The sequence below is a fragment of the Gallus gallus genome, chromosome 6, assembly GCF_016699485.2.
Source record: "Gallus gallus isolate bGalGal1 chromosome 6, bGalGal1.mat.broiler.GRCg7b, whole genome shotgun sequence".
NCBI classification, from domain to species: domain Eukaryota; kingdom Metazoa; phylum Chordata; class Aves; order Galliformes; family Phasianidae; genus Gallus; species Gallus gallus.
The window spans coordinates 22,994,680-23,017,048 of record NC_052537.1 but is presented as its reverse complement, the minus strand read 5'-3'; the positions used below and the strand labels follow the sequence as shown (position 1 = coordinate 23,017,048).

The following is a 22,369-nucleotide window of genomic DNA, read 5'->3' as shown; positions in this document are numbered from 1 at the left end:
CATGCAGCGCTATCATCTCATCTGCCTCTTGTCTTACTGGCTGTGTTCTCCCTGTACAGGCGATGGTGATTTCGGCTTTCCAGCCATCCAGATCCAGTTTCAGTTAGAAAGATTATCTTAACTCTTTCCTCCTGAAAGAGTAATAGATAGACCCTTTGCTTGTATCTCAGATCTTCGCTCCCGCTATAAAACCAGCTGCAAAATGCCTCATCACATTCTTCACATCCTGTTTCAGTGTATCTATGAATGCATTTCAACGTATTTATGAATGCACACCCACAAGCGTAACGATACATGAATTTGAGTTTATGCTGCAGTATTCTTCCCTTCGCATCATCAGTTACTTGTCTTGGGGCTTCGTTTTTGCCACGGAATTCTTGCTCTGTATCCTGGTTCAGCCCCTGCCGCCCCCACAGGGGATGCAGCACTGAGGGATGGCTCTTGGGACCAGCAGACTCCATGGGATGGGGACACCGAGCCATTTTCTGCCACCCTTGATGCCAGCAGTCCTTGGGACCACCTGGGCAAAAGGTTATTATGTTTTGTACCGACGGCATGAGCCTTAACATATGTTAGCATCCTAATAGCTTTCCCTCATGTTTCTACTCTTCCAGCACTGAATATATGATTCAGTGATGCATGAACTTCGTGTCTGATTCCTGATCTACTGTTAAAATCTTTGTTAAATCTTTCTTAACTCCTTAGAATCCCACTTTGTTTTTTTTTTCCCCAGGCAAATTCTGAGCAGCCCTGGGATTCCTGTACCCACAGACGCAGTAGGTAGCTAAGGTGGCCTGCTCTCTGACAGCTCAGGCTGCATGAATAGTCTAATTAACACCTCATCAAACTCAACTGTGAGTCGTGTCTGGAGAAATTCCCTCTTGCACCTGCGCACTCACATTTCCCCATTCCCCATTTGTTGCCTCCTATGCAGCAGGGATTGCTGAGCCCATCCCTGTGGCAGTGCTCTGCTCTGTGGGGCAGCCCCAGCTGGCACTCACGTGCTCTGTGCCATTTCCCCATGCAAGGTGCCTGCACCCCAGCAGTGAAGGGTGTGCTGTCATCACTGAGAAGGCCAAAGCTTGGTGCAGAGAGCAAGGCACTGTTTGTGCTGACGCTGCCATTGCTGCAGGACAAGGTTTAGACATAAAGAATAAGTTCGGCGTGGTTGCTAGAAATAACAGTTCAAGAGTAGACTGCAATGTTTGGAACACAGGACATGCAACTGGGAATTGTGATTTTACATAATGCTTCACACTGAGAAGCTTTTCTCTGAGCATCTCCCCACTCAGATAACTCACGGGGCTTTCCCTGGAGAGCACCTAATGTCAGCTTCTGTTTTCTTCTACTGTTGAAAATCATTCCCTGCTCTCTCTGAGCTCTTCTTTCCTTCTTCAGCTCCTTTCCACCATTTATCTCACTAAAATTCACTTGTGCACTTCTTTCCTCCCAGTCCAAGGCAGCTGTCCTGCCTTCTGTGCTGGGCTGTCTCATCTCTCCTCTCCAGCCTTAATGGCCACACCATAACCTCCAATTTAGTATCCCTTCTGACCAACTTGACTTCTGCTGTTCATCACATTTTTTTAAATGAGAGCAAAACTTTGTAGCTCTCATATATCAGAACTATGGACTGCACGCACTTGATCTGCTCCACAGCCTTCATCCCCTGCGAGTACTGCACGGACCACTCACAGTGCTCCAACAAGGTGGGGAGATGGTTTTGCCATTGAAAGCACCTCCTGAAATTTCTCCTGCTTGCTGGCTTCTGTGGGGCTCACCTGGGATCTCCAGAGGCAAGCCTTGGCTGTGACGGCTGCAGGCACAGCCCATGGACCAGCACTGTGATGCTCCTGCAGAAGGCAGACAGCTCTCGGCAGCACAATCTGAGAGCACTGAAGAGACCTCAGGGAGCTGCTGGGAATAAAGCTCGTGCTGTCAGGCAGCTTAGGCACTGGGTTTTATTTGTTTGTCATTTTGCAACTCTGCTTCCAAATACTGCAAATGAGCGTTTAACTCCTTGTCTTCATTTAATCCAACTCGTTCCTCATCTTTAAGCCTTGCCTGGTAATACTATGATGGTCTTTATGGAGAGAAACTTGTGGTTCTTTCCCACAGAACCCCTGGCTGCAAGGCTGGAGGCATGGACTGCTCACCATGAGCTGCAGGCACTGGGAATGAGGTGCAGGACACAAGGCTCGGCCACAGGGGCAGGGATGGCAATGAAGTAACAGTACATATCTTAGAGAATAGACATGCCCATTGCAGCTCTTTCTGATCAGCCTGGTGGTCTGGAGAGCCCCCACCATTCTACATACCCAATTCCCTTTCATTCAAATATGGATTTCCACTACCTTTCCCACCATGTAGCACACTACAACCCCACTCCTGGGCCACCCCTCAGCCAACATGTGGCTCTGGAGCCAAGAGACCCCCAGCTGTACTGCTCTGCCATCTCCTTCCCTGCGACCCTGCAGCAACATGCAGAGGGCATACACAGCAGCAGGACTTCCCCTTGTCTGAGAGCTCCTTGGCTCCCATCCCTCTTGTTTTCCTTCCTCAGCCTGCTCTGCCTGGTGCTAATAGAATTCCTGCTGCTCAAGGCAACTACAGCACGTTGCAGCTCCCTGAGCCGCTCTCACTTTGCCAAGTGAGCCCTGGGGCTGCAGTGCCCACCTGGCATCAGCGTGGATGCAGCCGTGGTGCCCAGAAGGGGCTGCTCGCTGGCTGCCAGCAGTGTTAGGGATGCCGGCCTCACAGCTGGGTCAACCAGCTTTATGGGCTCTGTGTGCTGCTGCAGCAGAGCTGAGAATCTGGCCCTTGCTCCCTGCCTGCCTCGCCGGGGACCGCATCAGTGTGCTGTTTATTGTTTCTGCCAGATCATTCATGCAGATGTTAATGAATGTGAGACCCAGCTTTGCTCCCAGCAGAGTCCCTTCTACACCTCCCCCTGTCCAGCCCCCTGCGCTGGAGTTTCTGTTTACAGTCCTGCAGGGAATTTCCCCTCTGCTGGATGGTCTTCGGGTCCCCATGGTCCCCATTCCTGCTGCCAGCAGGCTCCCACACCTCCCTGGTTCCTGTAGCTGGCCAATGTCACCTCCAGCTGTCCAAGTCCCTCACTGTCACCATTCCCTCCCCACACTCCTCCCTTCAGCCTCCCCAAACTCCAGACCTGCTGGTTCTCCTATCCATTAGTTTAAGAATACACCAGCAGACCCACCCCAGCATCGCTGTCCGTTCCTGAGTACCATTTTTACCTAAAGAGATGAAAAAGAAACCAAGAAGCAAAAGCCAGAGGGTCAGTATAATCAACGGAAGTCACAGGGGTGTGACTGTGGGATGTATTGGTGGAACAGCATCACGGCACTGAATGGTGCCAGGTACAGTGTGGCAGGCAAAGCCTTCCTCAAGGGACAGCAGGAAGGGAGGAAAGGGCATTTCCCAGACAGGTCATGAACTCTGTTGGTGAAAGGGATCTGAATCTCTGTGCCACAAGCGGAAAAACTGTTTGTGTAACTTGGTCAGAATCAATGTGAGCAATCATGAGCAGAAACGCTTTGTCAATGGCTCTGTGCCATACATTATCCTCTGCGCTGTAATGCTTGTCCTGGCCAGGATGGAGCAGCGGTGAAGAAGGGCACTACCAGCTCTCCTTCTGCACGGATGGCGAAAGCACAAGAAGCAGCTACCTAATAGGAAGAGCAAAGTGGTGCCAGGACCCACCTCCTGGCCCCAAAACCTGCAGCTGTGCAGCAGCCTCTAACTGCATCCCTGCATCCCAGCAGGGTGAGCACCTCAGTCTTCCTGTAACTGGGAAACACTGGAAGTGCTTGGGGAATGGCAGTTGGCCCAGCCCAAACTAAACAACATCACTTACCCTTCCAAGAGAGCCATGACGTTCTTCCTGGGCCTCCCAATGTTCGGCCCATAGAGGTTTGCTCTGGAATAGGTGCGGATGAGCTGCAGGAGGCTCCTCAGCTGGATGTAGTCCTTCCCCAGCTGGCTGCCGTTCACTGAGCGACCAATCAATGTCCGGTAGTTATTGGGCTCTGGGAAAATAAGAGCAGATGGGCAAGGCTTGCCAGCTCTGTGCTTCCATCTCCACTTCTGGAGAGAGCTCATGTGCTGTCACACGGCTCCTCAGATCAGTCAGCAGCACGGAGCTGCTGAGCAGTGGATGTGGGCTGTGACCACTCTCCTGTGCCAGTTGAACAGAGGCTGTGGAGGCTTCTCCTTCAGTGCAAGCCCCTTTGGCTATGGGCTGGGTGAGGACCTGCACCTTGCATCATCCTCCTGTGCCCAGGGGGTGCCTGCTTCCCTTGGCACTGCAGCTGCTGTGCAGGTCCATGCAGCTGCTGCTCTGCCCACCCCAGGTCCAGCCATGCTACCTTAAAGCAGGAGCCTTCAAATCCCTCTGAACATACATCCACAGTGTCCTGGGACTCACGGATGTCCTCTTCCCAAAGGGAACACCGCTCAGCATTCCCAGGTTGCCCTGTTCCCACACTCACCGTTGCCCAGCTCCCAGGAGATGTTGTATTTCTTGCTGGCACTGTACTTCAGCAGGCTGAGCGCATTGGAGCTGTTCCAGGAGTTATTGGGATTTCGACGCAGAGCATTCAGTGCAAAGATCAGGTGAAGGCCAGAGCAGTCAGCAAAGTTATAGAGTTTGTCTAGAGACCTGGCTGGGAAGAAACAAAACACAGCTTGTAATTCAAATGAAAGCCGGTTCCAGGGAGGTTCAAATGATCCTGCTGTCCATCAGACCTCAGCTCCTGTGTGGATGAACTGGGGTCAGGTGCCATCCCTGTGACATCTGTAACCGCAGAAGTGCACCTGACCTTTGAAACTGGGATAGGATTCCAGGCATGGGCTACACTCCTTCCAGCATGGAACTTGGACGCTCTCCACCGCTGTGTTGAAGCTAGGGGCAGCATTACCAGAAACAAGAGGCTTTATAATGTCTCTTTTCATCTGCTCCTGGCAAAGAAATACCAGCCTCTCCTGAGCTCATCCCACCTGGCACCGCTTCTGGGACAGCCGTGGGGAGGAGAGGAGCTGCAGAAGAAACCACTGGCTCAGGGTCACCTCCTGCACACTGTGACAGCACCATGGGTATTGCTCTTGGGTCTTGGGATCATCGTTGGCTCTGGGTCCCACCCTTGCCCCCAGGCTTCCCAGAGTGCTGAGAGCCACGGAGCCCCGGGGATGGGGAGGCTGAGGGCAGGCTGAGGGCTATGGAGCAGTAAGTCCTGGAGACAGCTTGGGCAAGCAACCACGCTGCTTGGCAGCACTCACACGGTGTAAGGAGATGATCAACAGCCACAGGAATGTGTCAAGAACAAACCATGCTGAAGCCTTCACCTGACAGAACAATAGCACCACTATAGGTCTTATACCTTGATGATTTTTAAGGCTTTTGACACGACTGCACATCGAGTTCTCTCTGGCAAGCGAGGTGACCGTGACCTGGACTGGGCTGCAAGAGGAAATGCGCACATCGAGAACCGCTATCGGTAACCTGATGTTCAATGGAAGAAACCCAAAGGGTGCAGGCAGCCTGCCCTGAATCTTCTTACACTTTGCCAGTAAAGAGCACAATCCATACATCAGAGCTGCTAGGGCACTAAGGTGCTGCTGTGCACCTCTGCGGCCATCGGAGCTGAAGGGGACAGCGAGGAGACCCGGCATGCAGCGGTGCTGTGCCACTGCTGTGCCACACCACATGCAGGTGGCACGAGAAGCACTGTGACCTGTCCTGGTCCCTGAGAGCCACAGCAAACGTGGAGCTGCCCCTGAGGTCTGAGGAGAGTAAACTAATTTTTAAAGCAGCGCATGAGGAGGCTCACAGAACTCAGCCGAGTCGTTGTTTATTAGATTGCAGCAAAGGCATGGGAAGGCGAAAGGAAAAATGTGGAAAAGAAATCGCTAATCCTTCTACGGCCTTTTTTTTCTGTAATGCTTCTGGTTGTTTAAGTGAAAAGTAGCTGAGTTAGATTAACCTAATGCATTCATCCCACTGGCTCAGGCACATTAGCTGGTTTTCTGGATGCTTAGTGGATTAGAGACAGATACAGTTACTTAATACTCATTTACTTCAGACCCCCAGGCAAAAAGCTGTGCTTGAAATGACGTTTCTGTGAAGGGGATAAGATAGACAACCCCATGACAACAGGAGGACAGCAGAAAGGTGTCACCTGCAGCTCCCCTGATAAAAACAAAACCTTTTCACCAGTGCAAAACAGCCGTAGTTCTTAAATGCTACAGGAGGGATTTTGTTTCTCTTTAGGAGTCTCCTTAGAGGGCTGGGAATTGATTTTCCATGCATCGACCGGAGGAAACAAGCAGCCTGTTCGCCCCAGCACAGGCCCTGCCACTGTGAAATTCTATTTTCCCCACGACACTCACTCTGTTCCTGTGCGCCTGCACACAGAGATGCCACGTGCATTTCGTGCTCTGCCACGACTTTCCAAGCTGCAAAACCACCATGGGATGGTGCAGAAGTGAACCACCAACCCTAAAAGGAGACCGTAACAGATTCGATGTCCAGTTGGCACCAGCTGCCCACCCCCTGTGCCCATCTGATGTCTCCATTGCCATCAGCACTGAGGTGCGAAGAGCTCTGCCACGGGCCACTAAACCGCAGCGCAAAGCATATTGTGAAGACCCTGAGCAACGTCCAGCCCTTCTTAAGTACAAACAGGGCCCAAAGAAATTGCTATAAATATTTTACTGCCATGACTAGGGATGGTCACATTACTTCTGAATAATGAGAACATGAAGAATCGCAGTATTATTAACAGCTGGCTAAAACTCACTTTGAATTCTGGATAATTGCACCGTTTTTTCTTCATCGAACACAGAAAATCTTCCAGGAATTTAACCTTTCCCCGGCTAACAGATCATTAGGCAAGGCTTTCGCAAAGCTTTTCAATAGACAAAGCCATTGTCGTACTGGAATGAATCTTAATAGAGCAGAACTGGATTTATACCATGCTCTCGCTGCCCCTTTTCCCCCTCCACCCACTGCAGGCACACACACTCAGAGAGGGAATAAAGCAAATGAAAGAAACCCGTATACATTAGCATAAGAAAAAGCAACAAAGCACCAGCTTTAGGGTGTGTAGGTGCAAAAACCAAGGCAGAGGACCCAGTTAGCTGCCATGATGGTGCTCTGGAGCCTTCCTCTGGAAGCTCACACCCCACGGCCCTTGCACTAGGAGAATTTAAAGGCTGTTTGGGTGTTGATTCTCTCCATCCTTGCTTTTGGAGGCCTGGACACATCTAAAGGGCGAATACCATGCTACAAGGCATGGCCAGGTACACTGGGTGATGATCTGCTCACATTCCGGCTGCTTGCACGGATCTCTCACCCCGCACAGAGGGAGACAAATGACTTCAGAATGCAGAGATGCGTCTGTGTGGCCACAAATGGTGGTGGGGCTCATGGGGCAACAATGTCCTGTGGGATTGTTTCCTTTTTATACTGGGCTGAATTTTAACATTCCCTGAAAGACGGATGGCACTTAACTCAGCAGCCTGCCAACACAAAATCTGAGGCACATTAAGACATCTCTGGCAGTTTGAAATAATTGCAAAGAGTTTCCAGTCGTCATTACTGAGTTAAACGTTATACTAAAGACTTTATAGGGAACACAGCCTGGACTGCCATTTGGTTAGAGGGACAGCTCAACAATCCTTGGGTTTGAAAGCCTTCCACATTTTTTATTCAGCTTCAGGAATCCTGCTTTGGCAGGGCGAGCCTGGAAACCCATGTGCAAGCTGAGCGGGAGCCGGAGCCTGGATGGTGGGGCACAGCACAGCGTGCGGGGGCAAATGCACAGCAGATGAAGCCTTCTGTTTGTAAGGCAAATAAACGGAGTTCTAGGAATAATGGTTTCAGCTAATTGCAGGGATCGTTTGATTCAGTTTTGCCCATAAATTCTGCCTGGAGCATCCCTGGAGCTCCTTGTGCCAGGATTCCCTGCCCCTAGAGCATCCCACAGGAGATAGCAGAGGGAAGGGGTTGGGAAAGGGCTGGCAAAGAGCAAACAGAAGGCCAAAGACGGCTCTGCAGGGAGGGGGCAGAAAGGGCAGAACAGAGTGTTCAGGGAGGAGATGAGTAAGGCAGCTGGGAAGGGCGATGAATGGAAAAAGAAAGGTATTCCCACAGTCAAAGGAACAAGTGGGCACACGGAAAATTCACAGACTGCCACTATTGTCAGCTGAATCCCATTTGCACTGTCTCTTTCAGGCTGAACATCCTCAGAAAACCATGTGTGTGGCAAGGACTTGATGTTTTCTTAGCGAATAAATATGAATCAGAAGATACACCACAGGCAATCGGAATAACAGCAGACCCCAGGGACAGGCTGGCAAAACTAGCCCGCAGTCTTCCCACGGCTCCTGTCCTCAGGCAGGACAGTCAGAACCCTCATCCACAATGTGCAGAGAGCAGCCTTCATCACCACCGGTGGATCAGAGGCAAAGCAGCATCTCACTCTGCCCATACACACCATGATCCACATGACCACGGGAAGATTGTTCTATAGAATCACCAAGGTTGGAAAAGACTTCCAACTCCATTCTGGATGCTAAGCTGTCCCTTCAAAGCTGCTTCTAAAAGCGAATTGTAAGGCTTGTGAGGCTACCAAGAAGCCTACACAGTTGCTGGAAATTGCGTTCTAATGATGACCATCCCAGATGGAAAGCTGTTTTGTTTTAATTCAGTCTTCTGAAGCATTCTGCTAGGCAGTAAAACCGCATCGTGTGAAGATGCTTAAGAATTTGCAGGCAAAATCACCGCCAGTTTGCTGGCCTCAGACCGACAGGCACTTCACCTGAAGTGCTCCCTCTGCCTCATCAAGCTCCTGACTTCCACCAAAAGGCTGGAGGGGCACAGTCCCATCCCATTGCTCTGCTATGGCATGCTGGAGGTCTGCTCTGAGCAACAAGAAGTGCTTTGGCAGAGCCCCGCGGTGCTGTAGGAAGGGGATCTGCTTTAATCCCATCTGAGGAATACCTGAAAGTTGGAGGAACTGGCTTTAATACTGCCCGTCAGTGAAGAAATGCCGCGTGCTGTGTGTTAATGAGGAGCCGGATTTCGCCTCCAGCTGGATGACAGATGGGGGATCTGGGGAGATTCCCCCCGGAGTATCGAGGAGGCCTTGTTCCAAGGGAATTGTCATCATCCCCGGTCTTTATGCAGCTCAACATTGACCCTCGATATTCATTCAAGTCTTTAACTAGATATTTTATTTCATTGCCAATCCAGAGGTGATTATGCCAACCACGTGAGCTAGGTTCAGCCCGTAGCTCTGCCGTACAGAAATAGCAGTCTGGGGGCTTGGTGTCAATCTCTCGCCAATAAGGAGCTTGGCTGGTGGCCATGGATTGTGGGCTGAGTTCCCAGCTGGCATATAACTTGGAAGACAACCACGAGGTCTGGGTTCAATATCCAATTGCTAAGGAGTCTGGCTGACAGCCTCATTTTGTGGAATGAATCCCAAATTAATATAATGCTTTTGATACCAGACAAGGGGCATGGCCCGCTTCCAAACGCTGTAAGGGCTCCGATAAAAGCTGTAGGCATTGGGTTCAGCGTGTAAATGGTACTGAGGTCGGATAACAGTCAGGATTGGGATTAATCCTCAGATGGTGAGAAAAACGAGTGAACCCTGAGCTCTGCCTTCGAGCAAAAAAGGAGCTCAAATGAGCAGAATAGCTCTGTTTTCCATCCTCGCGTGGTAAAGAGCTCACAGGACAGTAATGGTTTCGAGGAACAAGTGTAAATTGACATGGAGCTTCAGAAGAGACGTGGGATCTGGGTTCAATCTCAAAGTGCTGTAAAGCTGAGATAATGGCCAGAGAGGCAATTTCCAAACCCTCTGTTCTAGCCTTATGCCTGGGCAGGAACTGAGATCACATTGCATCTAGGAAAGATGTTACCTTCTGCTGCATAATTCAGACTTTTAAGACATTTTCCCTCTTCAATGAGGATGAATCAGGCACCATTTGAATTCTCAGAGATAAACAGAGGTGGTCAGGAAGAGGTCTGAACAGAGTAAGGGAAAATGAGGCTGTGATCACTACCTGCTCACATGCACATTGCTGTGCTTCAGACACGGACAAACTCATACCATCTTCTCTGCCTCAAAGAAACTGCAAGCACAGATGGGAAGTGAAGCATCCCAAAACACCCTGTAAGGACAGCAACTGCACCTTCCTAATAATCATGGGTGCAGAAGACAAGTGCCACCAGCACCATTCTGTGTCACTGAGTGCACACAGTCCACAGCAAGGCCACCTTCACCTACACAGGGAGCGAGCGAACACACCGGTGCTGGGAATGCAACTGCAGATACAACCCAGCTCTGCTGCCAGAACGTTTGCTGACAGAATGACTGTTTTATATGGCTATAAGAGCAGCTATAATCACAGCTGTCTGAAAAGCAGCAAAATCTATGATGTGTGTTTCTAAATCCAATGACAGCTGGCAGTGCTGCGCTGCAATTCCTTCTTTTACACAGTTTAGCTAAAACACTTCTCCGCGGATCACCCCAATTTATCAACAAACAGCAGTTTCTGGAACAATTTAAAAGCATTCCCAAATAGGCAAGAAGCGGTCAGCTCTTCACGCACTCAGCGATTCGCGAGCTCCCAGGCAGGAGGCGGCTGGGACGGAAGGGAGGCAGATGGGGGAGGATGGGACTATAGATGGCACTGCCGATGGATAGGGCAACAGCAGAGAATTACCCATGGGGGAGAGCACGGCAGTTTTAAAGCTATGCCAAGGTCCAGACATGAGCTGTTTCTCCTCTGCTAGGGTGTGGTGTGGACAAGACATGGGGCGTGCACTGTGTCTGTACCCCATGTCCTCACTGCCCTATGCATGGTTACTCCAAGGTGCCATTATTGTTATGCTGTGTTTTTCTTTATAAATGCTTTTTTTCCAATACTGCTAATGCTGCATCAAGAAGATGGGTGTTTTCAATGCTTTCCTGGGGAAAAAAAAAAAAAAAAAAAGCAAGCTGCAGCATAGGCTGAGCACCATCCCGAGCACAAGCTGCGTGGCTAAACTGGAAGGGGAAGCATACAGGTACGATGCGTGTTTCTAACGCCTTCATTTAATCCCAGAGCAAAGCTTAACCTGGGCAAGCTGTGCGCCCAGACCACCTGCTCCTGTTCCCAACATTACTGTCTTTCTTTGCTGCGTGATCCTCCGTCACGCGGCAGATGCACGGCTTCCTTTCCGAATTGCCTTGCGCAGGGATGCGAGCCAGACCCACCCTGCAGCACCCGCAGTGCTGTGCGCAAGCTCCCTGCAGCCCCACATTCATAAACCATGAGTCAAATCCCCCAAAAGTACAAGACCTGGTTTGAGCAGAACTTTCATTGCCTTCTCTTTGCTAAAATTTTGGGTGCATCATAGGACAGCCTTAAGCTTTTCTACTACCACGAGGGCTAGAAGTTGACGTGCAGTAAAGCGATCACCTTGTTTTGTTGGTTGTTTGCACTGGGCTCAGTACCCCGTGGGATGCATGGATGGCGTCCCCATGCATACTGAGGAGAGACCCAGAATGCAGAAAAACATCAGATTGTGGGTCCGAAGCACCGTCCTCCTCCCTGGGAGCAAGAGGGAGCGACCAAGGCTCTGTGCGCGCTTTGTAAGCTGGGCATCTGGTATTTTTCAAAACTCAAACATTTTAACAGAAAACTGTCCTGAAGAAAAAAAGAAAAAGAAAAGAAAAACCCCCAAAAAACCCCACACACCACCCCACCAAAAAAACAACGCATAAAACCGGAAATGTTTCAATCTGAAATCCTTAATTAAAACCACACTCTTTGGTACATAAAGGAGGAAGTTAAAAAAGAAATGTACTTTTGCACATTACAGACAGCATTATAATAAACACGAAGCGCTGCCAAGAAAGAGGCATTTTCAAGGCTAAAGTAGATGCCTCCAGCTGCACTAAAATAATGTCAGAGGGCTTGTCCACATTACGAAGTGTCATTGCATTTGAACGCAATAGCGAACAACCAAGCTGGATGGATGGGGAGGACAACAATTATTGGCGCAGCCGCCAGCGCTGCGGCAAGTACCAGAACCCGCTGGGGTCTGTGAACTCCTCTGCCTTCCCACAGATCCCAGACCCTGGTCTTAATCTGTAAAATATTTGAAGGAACTGGCCGCGGCTCTTCCTGCTCCTCCGCTCCGCACGCGGCTGGGCTCAGCAGATACGGCTCAGCTGGAGGGACCCGGCTTGGCAGAGCTCTCCTGGCTGATCTCTGGGGAATCTTGTACCAGAGCACACAGGGTGGGGTCCGAACCCGACTTTTGAGGCATGAGCAGAAGGCCGGAAAAGGCCGGTGTCAGAGCCTGACGCCTGCACGAGGCAGCCGGCAAGCACAAAAGTAGTGCAGAAGTCAAACGCGGTTCTTGGGCAGGATGGAATGGATTTCTCGTAAAAGCATCCACCACTGGCTTAAAGTCTGCTGCACTGAAAGCAGCCTGGCCCCATAAAAATGTCACAGATACTACTTAATGTCTGTGATCCAAATAAGCACCTGGCTTCTAGTCCAGACTTGCCGGTTACAATCCTAGCAAGCAGGTCTTGCTATATGTACCACTGCCAGGTGGGATTTTATTCCTTCTGGGTAGCTCAACTTTAAGATCAAACCATATCTAAATTTATTTTCATTAAGCAGCATTTTTGTTTGCAGCTTCTCAGTATAGAATCATAGAATCGTTAAGGTTGGAAAAGACCACTAAGATCATCTAATCCAACTGTCAATCCACCCCCACCATGCTGACTAGCCGTGTCCCCCAGTGCCGCATCTCCATCTTGAACACCTCCAGGGATGGTGACTCCATCACCTCCCTGTGCAGCCTGTGCCAGTGCACAACCACTCTTTCTGAGAAGGAATTTTTCCTGCTATCCAACCTGAATGACTCTGGTGCAACTTAAGGCCATCACCTCTCATCCTATCGCTGTTACCTGGGAGAAGATGTCAACTCCATCTCACCACAACCTCCTTTCAGGGAGTTGTAGAGAGCAATATGGTCTCCCCTGAGACTCTTCACCAAACTGAACAATCCCATTCCCTCAGCCACTCCCCATGAGACCTGTGCTCCAGACCCTTCACCAGCTTAGATGTCCTTCTCCGGACATACCCATGTGCCTCAATGTCATTCTTATAGTGAGGGACCCAAAACTGAATACAGCACTCATACCTTCACAGCAATGCAAGTTCTCCAAACTCCCAACCAACCTGTAGTTGTCTGCTGTCCTACCAAGTCATGATAACAAACCACAGCTGTGTGTGATACTTGGAGTGTCATGAGACAGTATTGATGTGCTTAGCAAAGGCAAAGAGAGGATGATGCAAAAAGCAGTGAAGTGAGGAAGGAGGGGGCAGCAGGATGATGTCTCCAACCCAGCAAGAGGACTGGAAGCTAAATCTGAAGGGAATCATCTGCAAAAACTGCTGGCTGCCCTCTAACATAAGGCTTCGGGTAAAGGAAATTGGAAGAGAAAAACTCGGAGTGAGAATAACAGAGTAGACATACACTGTGACCGAAAGTCTATCTAAAAATGCCAGGAGAACGACAAATGAACAGGAAGACTTTAAAGCCCTCATATACACCAACAACATTTACTTTCACCTGTGCTTCATGGGAAGACATTGGAGGGGAATACTGATATGAGAAGATATAACTCGCTGGGGAACAGGAAATAGGAAGGCTGTTTTTATACAAAGAATAATTTGGGCTTCAAAAAGAGATAAGAAACAGACTCTTTGCATGTTACCAGGAAGAGAGAGGGAGACAAGGAGTGCTCTGCTAACCAGAAATGAGACATGGACAACAGCTTTTTGACCATCTGACTGAAGGAGCCAAATAACTGGAGTTCATAGGAACAGGTCATTTTAATTACCCTGGCATCTGCTAAAGTTTCAGCCATGCCGAGTTGCTGGAACGCAAGGGGAAAAGCTGCTCTGGAGGTGGGGGAGAGGAGCAGGGGACAGCATTTTTCTTACTTGGTTATTCTTGATATGGAGTGTTGTTTAATCGTCCAAAGCTGGAAGCAAATCGGAGTGAAAGTGGTTGCAAAACCATAAAGCTCAGCAATTTAAGACTGTGAAGGAACAATAAAAACGGATTAAAGATAATGTATTTCAAAAAACTCAAATTTGAACAAATTCAGGGCACAGGTCAAGAGGATCTCTGGGGAAGGGAGTTTAAAACAGCATTTCCCAACCAGTGAGACGTGGAGAGGCAACAGCTGTGCTCTGGGTCCAGGGGAGACAGCAGCACAGAGAGAAGCAAGAAAACACCCTGGAAGTACAAATAGGAGGAAGAAACAGGAAAATATCAACCCATAACTCAGTGCAAAACAGTGAGCAACGTATTGACATATGACAGCTCTTTGCTTTATTTTTCATAGGGATAATTAACTGTGACATGGTTGTTAATCACAATAATTTTAAGTGTGAAACAGAAGCAGATTTGAAGAGGAAAGGAACAGATGAAATATGATTTAGGAAACCTAAACCACAAGGCACTCAGTTATCACTATAACGTCTGTGTGAAATTGCTTTGCCAAATACAGACGTTTCGTATTTAGTCAATACATGCTTTTTCTGCATATTCACTGAGAATTTTGCTGCCATAGGCCCTCCCTCCTGCAATTACGCTGCCCTCTTTAGCCCTTTGCTCACATGGCTTTGCCCCTGCTACACCTGAACTTTACTGACAGCGTTATTCCTCTGGACACAGATGTATTCCTCACCGATTGCCAGCATTTCGGGGGGAATGCATCTCTTCCAGCTATACAGCAATGGAGATACCCTCTGAACTGCTTTCCCTCATCATTTTATGGTGAAGATTGAGCAGGACTCCTTGTGAAGCAAGCACCCGCAGCGGCTGGGTGAACTCCACAGGGGCTCCACATCTCCCTGGAGAACAGCCAAAGCCACCAGCGCTGAAGATACATGGCCTTGGATGGGATGGGTGCTACGTTGTCACAACCGTTCCCCTGCAGCCGCTGCCACCAGCACAACTCCTCCGCATCAGTTAGCGCTGCGGAGATGGAGGGGTGCTTGCGCAGCCTGCCAGGACGGTAGCTCCAAAGCCCATCCATCCATTGGATAAACGTCATGGCTAGAGGTGGCTGTTAGAAACACGGAGCCACGTAGGAAAAGCAGGCAGATGGAGCATAGCTCACGCGCGGTGTGCGGGACTCAGCTAAACACACAGCAAAAGGCTCCGCCGTGAGTTACCGCAGTCAATGAATGGATTTAGATGCCAGAACTTACGTTAGCTCTTTTCCAGAGAGACCCTCCGTGTGTTTCTCGCTACATATGTGCCCAACTGCCGAGCGACCTACAGCACTCCAGTACTACTGCAACACAAATCCTCCGACTGAAAATACATCACATTCTGGAGCTAAAGAGTCATATTAAAATCAAGTAGATGAGGTGCTGGATTAAGCTAATGGTATCATTGGCTTGCCTTCTGGGAAAGGGATCTGAGATTTTCGCAATGTACTTGTCAGATTTTAAACTTTCTCCACTAAACAAATAACCACCGTTAAGCCTCTGAAAGGGACTCTGCCCCCCAGCCAGAGGAGACAGCCCTCAGAGGCAATTCCTGGGGATAAAGGCTGATCTAAAGAAGCACAATTTCTCAGGGTTTAACTGAGAGTACCTCGCCGGTTAAGTAAACCATTATCTTTCTGGATACAACATAATCTCCATTGAAAAATAAGTGGATGGAAAATAATAAAATCAGCTTATTAAAATAAATTCCCCAAAATTGCATGCCAGTCTTTAATTAAATAATTCCACCTGAGAAGCCCATCCTCTCAAATCGCGCATGGGATCTGCTCACTGGCTCCCACCTTGCCTAAATGGGAACCATGTGGGCAGCATTAGGAGAGGGAAGTGCATAGAAAGGTGAGCCCAGCGAAAGGCGCAGAACACACGGTGGCACACTGGGGAAGATTAAAGGAAGATAAAAAAAGAGGAGAGCTGAAACCTTCTGACAGCAGAGAATGGGCAAGTGTCTGTACATAAGAAAGGCTACAAGCTTGCTCTGAGTGAAAAGGAAGGTGACAGAAGTTAGAAGACAAGGGCTTGTCCTTGGAGGAAATGCTTCAAAAACGTGCATTTTCCAGCTTAGCAACAACCTTGCTCCATTTTTGCTATGGGCTGTGGATTTTGGAAGCCTGATCCTGCAAAACAAGGCTAGCTGTGCAGCTGATAAGCGTTACACTTTCAGAACTGGAGCATATATTTATGCTCACAGTGCTCTGAAACAACAGATTCTCACTCAGATTTCAGGTCATCTCCTCAAGCCCTCAGTCTGCAACTTTGGCATAAGGAATTCCCATTTAAACAGAGATTATCAGATAAAACCATAAACCCCAAAACAGGTTGTAATCACCAGCCTGGGTTCTGACATGCTCTTTTGCTGGATCAGCACCAAGGGGACAAACCAAGCAAGAGGACAGAAACCAGGAGAACCAAAGTCATCTCCTGGGATGGAACTGAGGGGGCCCCTGGGGTGAGGGCATCTCCACCCCCCTCCTCCCAGCAGCACTGAGCCCCAGGACACCACTAGAACCTGGTAGTGAAGGGCTGCTCAGCAGTTCAGCAGCTTTGGGCACAAACACTGATGGCAACACAGACTTAGGGGGAAACGGAATATTTTGTGTGTACATGCACACAATTCAGCATTTGTGTCAGAAGAGGAGGCGGCACTGGGGAGGGAAGGTTTATCAAGCTGATGCTTCAGGCCCTTGACAACCACGGCTGGCACTCCAACACACACAAATCCTGGCACAACAAGGACAACACAAACACGTAGCTATCAGAGGGGCTGGAAATCCTCATTAGCTTGCTGATGGCCCTTCACCCAAGTGCAGTCTAATTGTAAAAGGTGTGAGCAGAAGGGAAACCCAGTCCCTGCAGGGCCCTGGAAGAGCTCTGACGGTGCTGTTGACAGCCACACTGCAGGAGGGCATTGGCTGGGGCACTGCACTGAGCTGGTTTCTAATCAGCACATTTCCTGCATATCCCATCCCTTGATGCAAGACACTCTGTAAGTCCTATCAGCGATGATTTCCCACTTCTTGAAGGATGGAGATCTGCAAAATTTCCTTAGCCTCTAATGGCTCTTTCCCAAGGACAGACTCGCTAGGAGGTGCAAGCTATTGGCAGCTCAAGGGCCCAGAGGAGCTGTTGACCGTGTTTAGGCCACAATCCAGAGGACTTGATTTCATCCAGCGTAAGTGGAACTGTTTTATTTATTCTAGTGGTCTGATGGCAAGGGAGGAGTGCTGCCTGGCTGCCCACAGCAGCCACAGCCCTGTTCCAGACACAGGGCCCAGCACAACCCCATTCCACACAGCAGCGCTCTCATGGGCCAGGTGCCCATCCTCACGTGCCACTCAGAGGAGAAATTTGGTCAAATCCACGCTGTTTCCTCAATCCTTTTTCCTGCCTTCAGGAGCATTTGCTCTTCTCTCAGACCTCGCTGTCTGGCCCTATCAGATGAGCACCTGTAGTTCCTCAAGAATAACAGCTCCACGTCATGCTGGACCACTGTTTGAGCTCTCATCCATCTCCACGATGACTGAGAGAAGAGCATGAGAGGGGCAACTACACTGTGACAGATCCGAGCCTCCAGCAACCAGTGGTGTGGGGACATCCTGGGCCAGAGATACCACGTGGATATTTATGAGATCATTCATAGATTACCCTTTCAGTGCCTCGTCCCAGCAACCTTTGAATTCCTGTAAGATTTTAGCTTCCATGGGCTTCACCATGACAGAAACAGGGAAGCACTTTCCTTCCATATCTGGGTCATTTCCTTTCATATATGGGTCATCTTTGTTAGAAGAAGTAAGGGTTTGAGAAGCAATAAGGAAACAGAGAAAACAAGAGCAGAAGAGGCACCCATCACGAAGACACAATGACCTGGTGGCAGCTGTACCACCAAGGTGCAGGGCAGAGCACTGATCCAGTTCAGTTGCGGATGTAACGCTGAGCATTACACGGCAGCCAGATCCCTGCTTCCCAAATAAAAACAAGAGCAACAGTGAGGAAGCAACAGCAGCCCCAGCACGTTCCACGTGCAACAGAAGTGTGACAAAACTCAACTTGGAGTAACCTGCTGTCCCATCTAAGGTCTGAGAGCAAGATGTCCTAGTTTGCACAACACAGCGAGTGTGCTGAGTGCTCAGCAAAAATTCACGCCAAATTATAAATAAAGATCCAAGAAGGCTTGACACAAATACTGAGGCAATGACTAGAGAAATGACTTATGAAGTGCACAGTGAATGCCTGCAGGGCTGACCAAATGGAGGAGAAGCTTTTAAGAACTGCAGGAGCTTTCCAGAAGAACAGAATCTGAAGAGTGCCAATTTGTGTCAAAGATTTTCCATCTGCACATAAATAAATAAGGAAGATGGAAGCAGACGAGGAGAAGCTTGTGTTGTCCATCACAGAGCCCTATGTGGGTGTAGCTCCTCCACTGCAGAGCTGTGCTGGACTCCAGCGAGACTGAAGTGTTGCAGATGGCCTGCAGTAGACAACTGCATGGAGCTGAGTTATGTACTCGAAGTCTGATTCTGCCTCCAAAATTAATACCACATTCTGAATGACTTTCTGGACCCTCACAGCATTCACCTGCCAGAGAAACGGGAAAGGGATGGAGCAGTGAGAGCAAAGAAACAAGAAAAGACGACACAAGACAATAAGTGGAGGGCACAAAGAAAACATCCATCAGCCAGGCCATGATGTCTCAGCTCCATCAACTCCCACTGCTACTAACCACAGCTCCTCAGCACCCACAGGGTGGTCAGCACACCCACAACGGGAATGGAGAGAGAGATGGCAGCTAGGAGGGGGCAAAGGAAGGCTGGAGAGTGCAGGAGGGAAAAACATTTGGGGGGTTTATTTTTCACACAGGATTCACAACATTCCTTGGAAAATTTAATTTTGTTGTCCTGTTCTTGTTTGCTAACCAGAACCAATTTAATTTTAAAACAACACGCAGAGCCAACGGGGGGAAAAACATTTTGCAATGGCTCTTTGCTCCCAGTTGGAACAGGCAGAGCAGCTTAACTCGTTCAGCCCCCGCAGCCACCGTGGCAGCCGGACCACGGGCCCACCAGCACAGGAGGGAACCAGGAATCTGTGGTTTGAGGACAAAATGGTTTGTTGCCACACTTAAAGAGCAGAGAGCTCCTACGCCTCTTCTGCTACCAAGAACATGCACGTTGTTCATATCAGCGTGTGAGTCCTCTGTGGTTTCATGTCTTGTTGTGACAGTTTGGTAAACAAGCTGATAAAATCAAGCACTTCTCAAAGGCAAGGTTAACACGCTCACGTGCAACCTGGCTTGTCAGGGAACACCAGGAACGCCAAACACATCGCTTCTGCTTACCATCTGCATGAGCTTATTCAGACTAAAATAACAAAGTGTGTTTCCTGATCTCCGTCAACATAAATAGAGCCATTAAGCTGCAAGAGTGTTTACATTCTGGGAAATAGTCATTGCATTCATCCTGATTGCTCTCCATCCCACAGCTCCACTGCAGCCCCACAACACGGTGCCAGCCCCACCAACCTCCAGTCAACGTCTGGGCCTCAAAGCCAACGCGAAACCTCTCACAAATATTATATGTTACCATCCAAATTTGGCTGTATGACTAAAAACAAGGAGGCACTTGAAGGATCCAGCTCTACTCATTGGAATAGCTGGCAGGCAGAAGTAGGAACATTCACATTTTTAAATGGAGCTCTTCTGGTAGGTAGAACTGTAAATATTAGAGCAGTCTTGGAGGTTCCCAGCAGTGTTCTTACAATAGCTCTGCCCTCTGTGCTGCACGTACCCCGACAGTCCAACACAAACACATAGAAGTGGCACAGCCTCCACCCCAGAGGACGTGCACCCTGGAAGGAAGGGCACCGTACCACCTGGGAGTTTCTGCATCTCTGCGCATGGGGGCCAGATGCCATCCTTTTTGGGCTGGGTTGGACTAAATGATCTGAACGGCCTTTTCCAGTCTTGATGGTTCTACAGTCCTACAAATCTATGAATCTGCTCACTGAGAAGAGCTGGGAATAACATCCCACAGCCCTCACGTGGGTCCCAAGGACGCCTCCAAGCCCCCTCCGCACGTGTGGCACCGCACACCCATCCCCAGCGCTCGCCTCCCCGCAGGTGCTCCTCTAATTGCTGAGCCCATTGTTTGCTCTTGGCCTAGCTTCACCTGCAGAATTTTCGAAGAATGAGAATTCCACATTTGGAAATAATAACAAAAGGATAAAACCGGGCAAATAATCGTGCAGGCCAGGTCACACATTCCCGTTTTATTAGACTCAAACCTTCCTGAAAGAATTTTCCTGAATCTGCGTGTACTGCTAAGCGCAAATATTTTCTAAAGGACGTTCCGTTTCACAAAATGGAGGGGCTCCATCGCTGCAAGAGTTACATCATAAATTATCCATTACAAGTTCGGCGAGCTCTGTCTTTGTGCTGTGTAGCATAGCGGCCCTGGACGTGCCCTCTCTTCCCCGCTTGGCAAGCCAACCCCGCAGTTTCATGGTCCCATCAACAATGTTCCCTATCACAAGGCCAGAAAGCTCCATATCGCTGCTCTTCACAGCTTTTGTCTTTGTCTCACTCCCAACTGAAGGTTCCCCTTCTCTCCTTTCCCTGTGGCTCTCCCTCTGCCAAGAATTAACTCTGGAGCACTGTGGACACAAAATGAAAGGAAAGGTGGGAGATTGAGCCACTATCACATCCCCTCTGCACCGACCAGGACAGTGCTGCTCAGCACAGCTTTGTGCCCAGCAAAAAGCCCACACAACACGAAGATGGGTGAGAGAAGCAAGTACAAAAGCATTCCCTTCAGCTGCTGATGTTCTGCCAACCACGTCATACGCAACCGTTTAACAACAGGGCTCGTGAAAAACAGTGCATGAATCGTTGCATTTCAAGGCGCCCGAGCTATGCCAGTACTGTTTTTAAGAGTAAAATAAATGTGTTTTCTCAACTGTACATGAGCAGTGGCAAGACAGGACCATGCACACTCTGGGAATGCCACCACCCACATCCATGCATCCAAGGGAAAACTCCAGAGCTCTCCTCGCACGCCAGGAGCAGCTCTGGTTCCAGCAGCACTATGCACCCGCTGGGAGGGAAGCTTTCATCACAGCCCGTAATTAAGGGGAAATGTTAGTGTTACATGTTAATAGCTTGGAACACAGGTTGTCCTGGGAGTTCAGAGAATTTAAAAAATGCAAGTATTTTGATAAAGCTGATCAGCTTACATACCAGCCTTAATTCCGAGCAAATCAGGAAGGTTTGACTCTTTCATGCCGTAGAAATTGAAAGCACCTCAGCACATCTCAGGTACACTGCAGGCAGGCACAGCACCCAGCACCTCGCGTCCATCCCTCTGCACCCAGTTAAAGAATTGCACAACACTTTGCACAGTTCACCCTAAATATCCACACAACCCTACAGATTTGCTCTGGGGGGATGTTGGGTAAAAGGATGCCTGCGGCTTGACTGTGTATTTTAATCGCGTCCAGCCCTCTTTGCTTGAGGTGTGTGTATCAAATGTCTGTCCAAACAGGAAGGACGCACACACGGGATGCTCAGAGCAGCCGGAGCTCACGCACTTGAGAAGGAACACATTTCTCACTGTGCGTGGGTTGGCTCCGAATGTCAGGAAGTGCACGGGGACCAATGCCCAGCCACAGGGCAGTGCCATCGCTGGGACATGTCAGGGCAAAGCAGGATGAAGTTACTGGGTAAGGGGCGTTTTGGGGCCGCCCCTTGCCTGGTGCTGGGTCCTGCTCAGCCCAGCTGCAGTCCCAGTCCGTTCTCAAGTGCATGGCAATGCTTCACTGTCAAACAGACGGTGCTAGCCAGAACTGTTACCACATTATTCAGCGTTAAGAAACATTTTCCACTTCAGAACAGACACAAGTTTCAAGCCAGTGCAAAAGCACCCTTTCAATCAGTGGTAACAATGGCATCATTCAGCTCTGCTGATGCTCCAGCCGAGATCTTCTGCCTGTACGGTTTTAATAAAAGCAGCCAAATAATGCAGGGAAGGGCTCTCTCTGAAGTCCTATGGAGGGTCTGTGTACTCTTAAACCATAGCATGGTACCCGGGGCAGTTAAGGTGGCACCGCATGCGCACAGCCCCCTGGGATGAGGATGTTCCCAGCACATGCTGAGGCAGTACAGAGCTGTGTGCAGCCGGGCCCCGAGAGAGGGGGAAAAGAATTATGGAGTGTTGAGCTAATTAAGTTCACAGCCTTAATTATTGGAGCACTACAGCTGATA

At 49.4% G+C, this 22,369-nt stretch overlaps 1 protein-coding gene across 9 annotated transcripts in view; it reads right to left on the bottom strand.

Moving 5' to 3' along the window:
- The window catches only part of HPSE2 (heparanase 2 (inactive)), an 85,992-nt gene that overhangs the window by 19,247 nt on the left and 44,376 nt on the right, over positions 1-22,369 (bottom strand). For 7 of the 9 annotated variants that reach the window (XM_046943186.1, XM_046943184.1, XM_046943183.1 and 4 more), the window contains 2 exons: positions 4,509-4,678; positions 3,875-4,046 (listed from right to left, as the gene is read on the bottom strand). In XM_046943186.1, the coding sequence (XP_046799142.1) occupies positions 3,875-4,046; positions 4,509-4,678 (342 nt within the window). Of the gene's footprint in view, positions 1-3,874; positions 4,047-4,508; positions 4,683-22,369 lie in introns of all 9 variants that reach the window. The other 2 variants (XM_025151816.3, XM_025151814.3) reach the window with 1 other exon arrangement.